Raw genomic sequence first — 9,241 nt, forward strand, 5'->3', positions numbered from 1 at the left:
GGATATACTCACATGCTTTATTAATCGTGTTAAATCGTCAATCAATTATCTCAAAAGCTTAAACCAATAGAAAATGATTGGTATAATCATTTAATTAATATCACAACAATCCCTTAACGTATAAGCTCAAACTCTCTTTAACGAGGAAGATATAGCACATAGAATAATTGAAATGAAAGGTAAATGATTAAGACAAATTTGAACCCAATATGTTTGTTCTAATACCATATTAAAACACAAATTATCTCAAAAACTTAACATTTAATTAATATTCTAAGAAATCCTATTAAAAATGAACGTAAGAATCACGTGTTCTAAGAACAAATATTATTGTAATAAATTAAATTGGATGGATTTTCTCGATCCACCCCACACAGGGAGTATTTTGAGTGGCGTCATTCTCAATTTTTGCTCCAACAGCCGGCTTGATTTTATAATACCAAACATGCATTAAGAGGTTTGTTGTGACAACGGCATTCCTAAGATTACCAACCCTTTCGGTCCCTGCAGAAAAAAACATGAAGCATATGACAATTGTTTGGCATGTCTTAACTTTCTTAGATTATTTTATTTGCTTAGATCCTCCCTCTTGTTGCCTACGAAATGCAAACTTGTTCTAGAAAGAGTTTTGCTTAATTTAAGAGTAGTGTTTGAACTTTAACCCAACTCTAGTTTGCTTGAACTTGAAGCCATGGCTGCTAGTGCTCCAGGAGAAAGGTCTCTGCAACAGACACCTACATGGGCTATCGCGGTTGTATGTGCTGGATTTGTGACTCTATCTTTGTTAATAGAACATGGAATTCATTCCATTGGAAAGGTAGTTTGTTTTTGCTAGCTAGTGTCAATGGGTTTGTGTAAATTAAATCCCCTAACTTCACTTTTTCTGTCATGATTGACAGTGGTTTCAGAAACGCAGGAAGAAGGCCATGAGTGAAGCCCTGGAGAAAATTAAAGCTGGTTAGAGTCTTCGATCTGTCACACTTGGTGTCATATTTATAGTGGTATTAGGGGATCTTGAGAATCCAATTGAGAGAGTGCAAAACCCGGTGTGACAGTGTCCCTTCTAGACAATTTTTTATGCGATCCGCAAACATAACACAAGGTTATGGTTGAGAAGTCTAAACCCGTTTAATTAGAGTTGATATGACTCGTTAGCATTGTTAACCAATATCTATTATCACACCCCCTTTCCAAGTAGTTGTTTGTTTGATTGATGGTTAAGAACCAACCACCCTTATTCTGAAACACAACTTTAAAACCGTAGTTATAAGTCTCTCACAAACTAACGTGACAATTCACATGGTACTTATTAAATTAATACTAAAATGTGGATTGTCGTGCGGCAGTCCACTTGACATTTACGTTTACAAATTGATTGACAATCCATATGACACTTATCATGTTAATTACTAAAATGCGAATTATCTCGTGACACTCAATTCCATACAATGTAGACTGTCACGTAAGTTTGTAATGGAATTGTAATACACCTACAACTATTTTACAATTTGCTAACATGTGTCGGTATGTAATTAGAAGTAGCTTTGAGGAAGAATGAATTGTAATTAACCTGAAGTTTTTGTGCTTATTAGGACAAAGTGCCACTAATTTCACAATCTGGGTTGCACCAATTGCATATATTCATATTCGTCCTCGCTGTTTTTCATGTTTTCTACAGCTTCATTACTATGGCTATGGCGCAAGCTAAAGTAAGTCTCGTTATTTTATTATTAAGACTTTTTTATTTATTTTTGCTATGTGACAAGTTGAGGTGATATTTTTATAAATTGGAGTTATTTTATTGGGTCAGACGTGATCTTACATCTACGTGTCATAATTTTCATTAAAAATCTGCACAACAAATATATGGAGGAAGCGATTTAATAATGAAGCATATCTAAAGAGTGATTTGATCTATTTTAAATCTTAAGAAATGATTTGATAAAATGTTAAATTTCAAGGATCTCTACAATATTTCTTCCTTAAAAATAATGATCCACTAAAAAGATAAAGCTGAATATTATAACCTTTTAAAAGTCAGATTTATGTAGCATTGTTATTCCTTTGAATCATGTTCTTTCTTCTACTTGATGTATTTTTTATTTATTTATTTTTAATAAAATAGGTAGTTTAAGTTCAAATTTTAAGAAGAAAATTGGATTTAATATTTTCTTGTAGAATCCCAAAAGGTTCACCTAAAATTGTTGTTCGTAATTAAATAAAATGAGTTTATAAAGTAAATAAGAAAGTTTAAACTATTTATTTTATATAAACTAAAAAAAAAAAATAACAATTTCAATATATCAAAGAAAAGTTACATCACAATTCACATGCCCTCAAACCTTGCAATCTCTCGTTTTTACGATTTGCTTATGGATGTTGATCAGCTAGATGAATAAATGGAACGGTAACGGTAATTCCTTCATGTAAAATTATGCTTTCATCCTCTATTTTTACCTCAAAATTCACTGGGCTGATGGGCCTCGATTTTGTTTTTTCAGACCCAGCAAGATTTAGGTTCGCTGACTCTGGCTTCTCAACCACGCCTGGAGTCACATGGATTGTAAGCTTAACATACAGCCACCCAACCAAGCACGCTATGCGTGATTGTCGGATTGGAATTGGCTGCAATAAATTCTTTCATTCTGTGTCAAAGGTGGACTATTTGACCATGCGTCATGGATTTATAAATGTTAAGTGGAATCAATTAGGGAGGACCACGTTATTGCTTCAATGAAACTTTAGTTCTCTAATTTTATTTTTATTTTTTTATTTTTTTTGTAAAAAAATTTATTGTTTCCTTCTCAAAAGAAGTATTTTTATAATTTGGTCCTGGTATGCATATATGCATAATTAATATATGGTGCAGGCACATTTCGCTTCAAACAGTAAATTTAATTTCCATAAGTATATTAAAAGATCCATATATGGAAGATGATTTTAAAATGGTCGTGGGAATCAGGTCCATCTTTGAATCCAATTCTACAGTTGTGTTTGTTACCTTTACAAGTGGGATCTTCTTGCTTCTCAATGTCTACTGTAAATCTCTCTCTCTCTCTCTCTCTCTCTCTCTCATACACATAGACAGAATCAGGTAGACTGATAATTTTTTACACATTATATGTGAATCCGACACGAACTTAATACGAAATTAGCGAGTTAAGGTTGATGAATCTGACCTGTTTAATGAAAAGAGTCAAATTATGGTTGATTTATATAGCCTTGTACACATGCATCAACATGACTTAAACGCAACACGCGACATTTAAAGTTACCAATTTTTATATGATTTACAAATTCGATACAAACTCAATAAAAAAAAAATTAACATATGGTGCAGGCACATTTCGCTTCAAACAGTAAATTTAATTTCCATAAGTATATTAAAAGATCCATATATGGAAGATGATTTTAAAATGGTCGTGGGAATCAGGTCCATCTTTGGATCCAATTCTACAGTTGTGTTTGTTGCCTTTACAAATGGGGTCTTCTGCTCAAGATTTTTGTTTTTATATTTTCTTCCTATTTTTGCAGTATTCCTCTATGGATTTTTGCCCTCATCTTAGTGCTTCTCAATGTCTACAGTAAATCTCTCTCTCTCTCTCTCTCTCTCTCTCTCTCTCTCTCTCATACACAGACAAAATCAGGTAGATTGATAATTTTTTATATGATATGCGAATTCAATACGAAATTAGCGGGTTAAGGTTGAAGGATCTGACATGTTTAATTAAAGTAGTTGGATTATGGTTGATCTATATAGCCTTATACACATGCATCAATACGACATAAACCCGACATACAACATTTAAAGTTGTCAATTTTTATACGACCTACAAATTCAATACGAACTCAATAAAAAAATTAGAAGATTAGGGTTACGAGGTATAATTTTTTTAATTAAATTAGTCGGTCAAAACCCAACCCAAAAACATGAATTAACAACCCTAAAATCAAGGGGCCCTAAGAGTCATGGCTCCCCCGATTTTGAAATATTTTCTTAAAAATAGTTATATATAGTTAAATAAATATATTTGAGCCCAAAAATTAGACTTGGCTCCTAAAAAAAAAAAAAATCATCTTCATATTTAACCCAAACCTTATATAAAAAGGAAAGTAAACATCTCAAAATTAAAAGCTCACTTAGCCCAAAAATCCAACCCATCAAAAATACCCATTTAACCTACTAGTACTGCCCATTTGCTTCTATAAAACGATGCACAAATAAACACTAAAGAATTCTAATATTATTTTCTATATTTTAATATAAAAATCTTGTCTTGGTAATCATGGTATTGAAAATTTCTTTTTGACTTCATTGAATCATTGGTGCAGAATGGTACACGCTCGCCTGCGTGTCATTAGCACCCCTCTTTGTAATAGATGCATCTCTTAACCAGCAATGTTATATATTATATTTTTATTTTATTACGGTAATGTGAAAAAGTTTAGTAGTAGTTGAATATAAGCTGATTAAAGGGTTATTACACTTTATTAAGTCCGAATAAAAGTGTTGTATATAAAATTTCTTTTCATATAACTAAAAGGAGTAATGCTAAAAACTACGGTACACCATTATCTTGCAATTACTTCACCCTGTTGACGTGTCGGGTTTTAGAAGTCATTGGACTAACCCTCGTTAAAAATCCAAGAGCTAGACCCTACTACACCATTAAGATAGTTGAGTGGTCTCTAACATTTCTCTATGCAAGATTTAAGTGTCTAGCTGTTGTATATGATATTTCTTTGTGCAGATACTTCTACTGGTGGGCACGAAGCTTGAACTTATCATTATAGAGATGGCTCAAGAAATTCAAGATCGAGCTACGGGAGCTCCAGTGGTAGAGCCAAGCAACAAGTACTTTTGGTTTAATCGACCCCAGTGGATTCTTTTCTTGATTCATTTTACCTTGTTCCAGGTCAGCATTCAACTCTGCTCTTCTTCATAATGTTGTGAACGTATAAAGTTCATTTAGAATTTAAGAAAAAAAAAAAAAAAAAATTAATGATATGACATGGTAGTACACAAAGATGGAACACTGGGGCTGCTGAGGCGATAGCTTTTGATATGATAATACACTTTCGGTAATTTTTTGTTTGTTTTGACGTAAAATAATTTTGACATTTTACTATGTTTGGTATAAGTAAAAATAATGGTCAACAAAAATAATTTTCAGTTCGACTGTAAAAGCTTTTTTAATTTTTAAAAAACGAAAAATCGTAAATCGTTTTTCGAAATTAAATGCTTCGTTCTTGCACACACGTTTGATATCCGATTGCTGGAATTTGGTAATAGTCGATCATCGAAATCTAGCTTGCATCTAAATCCGGCAATATTTGGCCACCAAGAACTTGCCGGCGCCGGAATCCGGCGACATCTAGTTGCCGTCGCGGGAGCCAACGATCCAGATTTTGGCTATGGTCAGAAGCCGACTGGATCTGGCCAAAATGGCCTGAATCCAGCCCGCTCTTGCCTGATTCGGTCTTGATCCAGCCGGCTCTGGCCAGATCCGACCATTGATCCAGCCGTATCTGGCCAGATCCGGCCATTGATCCAGCCGTATCTGATCGGATCCGGAGGAGTCCGACCGGAATTCGGCCATTTTGGCCAGAAGTCGCCTGACTTTAATTTTCGTCTTTCGTAATTTTTTCGTGCGAACCAAACACTGAAAATTATTTTCGAGAAAATTATTTTTTCTGAAAAATAATTTCGTCGAAAATATTTTACAACGGAAATCGTTTTACATCGAAAGAAACAGAGAATAAGTAAATGAAATTTTAACGCCTCCTGTTCATCTTTGGTAGTACATATGAATTGATAAAGTGAAATTAATTGAAAATATATTTATTGCAGTAACTTGTTGAGCTTTATATAATTTCATAGTCTTATAAACTCTCGAGTAATTTGCCATATGTGCAGAATGCTTTCCAAATGGCATATTTTTTTGTGGATTTGTGTAAGTTATTTTGAACCCTATTCTTTTAACTCACTTTATTTTATCCTATATTTGATAACTAGTGATTTTTTTTTTTAAATAAAAAACTCTTACAACATTGTTGTAACTCTATCTAGATGCCCAGCATGAGTTTGGGATCACACCATGTTTCCAAGAAAACTTGCCTGCAACACTGACGAGGATTTCCCTTGGAGTAGCCCTTCTGTTCCTATGCAGCTATATCACCTTCCCTCTCTATGCCTTGGTAAACACAAGTGAGTAGTAAAACACACATTAATATGAAAATTCCTTTTATTTGGAAGTGAAGAAAGGTCCCTCTAAGATTATATATATTTCTTTTTCAAATTTAGTAGCCTATATTTAGTTTAGCGGTTTCAAAACGTGCAATTTAAAAAATAACAATTTCAAAAGGAGATAATAAAAACGCAATTCTTAAAAACACACTCACTTGCATGCTTTCACATTTTCAAACTGTCATGTTTTTCAAACATGTTTCCAAATAGGACACGCTCTGCAATTTATTTAAAAGCGTGCATTTGTTTGACCTATGGAATTGTAGTTATTAAAGTACTAATTAAGTGATTAAATTTACCTCTTCCTATTAGCTTAAGCTTTTGAGATAAGTGATAATTTAACATGGTATCAAAGCGAAGGTTCTGAATTTGAATCTTGTCTCTTTCATTTACCTCTTATTTCAATTAAATATTCCATGTGTTAGGCCTCACCTATTAAAAAAGAGTTTGAACCCATATGCGAGGGGGGAGTTAAAGTATTGATTAATAATTAAATTTATCTCTTCTTATCAGCTTAGAGTCCGTTTGAGTTTGCGATTTAAAATAACGGATTTTACAATGTGCGATTTGAAAAAATGATTTTTAAAAATATAGTTAAGCGTTTGGCAAAATTACAGTTTTACCTTTAAAATCGCAAATTAGCCTTGTTAGGTAGCTTCTCCTTCCCTCGAGCCTGGTCCCAGGGCATTGCTTTAAAATTCTGTGTTTTAAAAAAAACATCATCTTACCTGCGATTTGAAAAAGTAGATTTTCCGTATTTTTAAATTACAATTTTTAAAAATGTAGTTTCCAAACTATTTATGTTATACGATTTGGTTTCAAAATTGCACTTATTGTCCACGAAATCGCAATTCGAAACGCACTCTTTTATTTTTGGGATAAGTGATAATTTAACAATAGGGCTAAGCACACTCTTAACGTTTTCGTATATCTTATGCTAGCTCAAGATTTTGACGCCTATATATATTCACATTCCTAGATGGGATCTCATATGAAGAAAGCTATATTTGAGGAACAAACAGCAAAGGCTCTCAAGAAATGGCAGCAGGCTGCAAAGGATAGAAGGAAGTTGATCAGGAAAGGTGGAGTAGTAGATAGTCCTTCAGGGTTTATGAGTGGAGAAAACACACCAAGCCGGGGAACATCACCCTTGCATTTGCTCCACAAGTGCCGGCCGTCCAATAAATCAGACATTGAAGGTGCTTTCAGTTCCCCAAGATCTTACCACTCTGATGCTGACCTTTCAGAGATTGAGGGTTCCATGACTGACAGGCATGATTCAAGAAGACAAGATCAACCAGCTGGAGCAAATGAAGAATCACACACCATTGATTTTACCTTTGGTTAAAATTAATAATTCGGATAACAAAATTACTGAAAATCTTTATCCAAAAGAGTAGCTCTAATCTACAACTAATTAAGTCACAAGTTAGTGGTCTCGTAGCCAAAAGGTTTTGAGTTTGAATTTTAACTCCATCATTTACCTCTCATTTTAATTAAATATTACACGTGTTGGGCATCACTTATTAAAAGAAAGTCTGAGCCACTCGTGAGGGAAGTGTTAAAGTATTGATTAAATGATTAAATTAAGAATAAGTGATGATTAAACTATTAATCCAATTCAAAGATGCTAATTAACAATCTAATTCCTACTTACATTGTTGTAATTATTGTATGAACAGGGAAAAAAGTATGTAAAAGAGAATTAACGAAGCCTATATTTACACATTTGCCTATTTTAGTAAGTCGACTTCATTTATGCAATCACTCACTTTTCATTTCACATGGGTGAACATGATGACATTCCACATTTTTTCTTCTATTTCATCTTCTTCTGGTTACCCACTTGTTGAATCTTCGAAAGGATCCAAAATACAATAGAATGAGTGAGACTGACCACATTTTTATGCTTAATTTTGTTGACTATATAGGGTTTACTTAGGTTTACAATTTCAAAACGTGCAATTTTAAAATGTGTGATTTTAAAAAACGATTTTAAAAAATACGGTTAAGCGTTTGACAAAATTGCAGTTTGTCTTTTAAAATCATAAGTTAGTCTTTAAAATTCTGCGATTTAAAAAAACAGTTTTTTGCGTTTTCAAATTGCAATTTTTAAAAAACGCAATTTTCAAATGGTTCATTTTCTGCAATTTGGTTTAAAATCACATTTTTTGTCTACGAAATCGCAATTCTAAACGTACCCTAAATGTAAAAAGATCGAGTTTTACATTATATTTTTTTTACAATATAAATGGTTAATACAGCATAATTGAATTGAGCTTAATTTTATAAGTTCAAGCTTTTGGATCGAATGATTTCCCCAAGACTCTAAAGATATCAATCTCCCTAATAGACAGATTAAGTCTTACATTAAAATATATATATATATATATATATATATATATATATATATATATATATATATATAATAGCATATCGTTTTAAAGCATTTTGGGTGCTATTGAAAATATATAAAATTTATGATTAAAAGAAAAGAAAAGTAAACCACGGATGGGTATCAATGAGATTTTTTTATTTAAGGGGAGCCTTAAGTCGCTTTAGAGGGAAGGAAACTTCGAATTAAAAAATAATAATAATAATAATAATAAAGAAGATTCCAAATCATTAGCGGGACATTGCATCAATCTTTATACAAATTAAGGGTCCACGTCTCCTCTAGATTATAAAAAGTTTATCATTAAAGCATTGCAATAAAACGACAGAAATAAAGTCCATCTCGAACAAAACAGTAAGATATTTTAGTTAAATGGTCGAGGCTACTCACCTAAACCAAGCATCTAAGCAACTCAAGGTGCCCTTTTGTTTTTGTTTTTAAAATAATATTTGGCTCATTTGTGACAATGTAAAGTTTAATATTGTTCGAGCAATTCAGAAGAGCCAACCATATATGAAGTCAAAGTTGCTTATTTTTCTAATAAAATATTATGACCACTAAAAACCCCATCTCTATCTTTGGCTACATTCTAACAATCT

At 32.7% G+C, this 9,241-nt stretch overlaps 1 protein-coding gene across 1 annotated transcript; it reads left to right on the forward strand.

Moving 5' to 3' along the window:
* The first annotated feature begins 691 nt into the window (after positions 1 to 691).
* LOC133871722 (protein MLO-like) lies at positions 692 to 7,595 on the forward strand. Its single transcript, XM_062309136.1, is given in 11 exon segments — positions 692 to 817; positions 900 to 957; positions 2,502 to 2,692; positions 2,870 to 2,923; positions 2,925 to 2,962; positions 3,535 to 3,584; positions 4,333 to 4,373; positions 4,752 to 4,916; positions 5,918 to 5,954; positions 6,071 to 6,198; positions 7,227 to 7,595. Coding segments are annotated over 11 exon segments (1,257 nt in total).
* Positions 7,596 to 9,241: the final 1,646 nt, after the last annotated feature.

The sequence above is a fragment of the Alnus glutinosa genome, chromosome 6 (assembly GCF_958979055.1).
Source record: "Alnus glutinosa chromosome 6, dhAlnGlut1.1, whole genome shotgun sequence".
Lineage (NCBI taxonomy): Eukaryota > Viridiplantae > Streptophyta > Magnoliopsida > Fagales > Betulaceae > Alnus > Alnus glutinosa.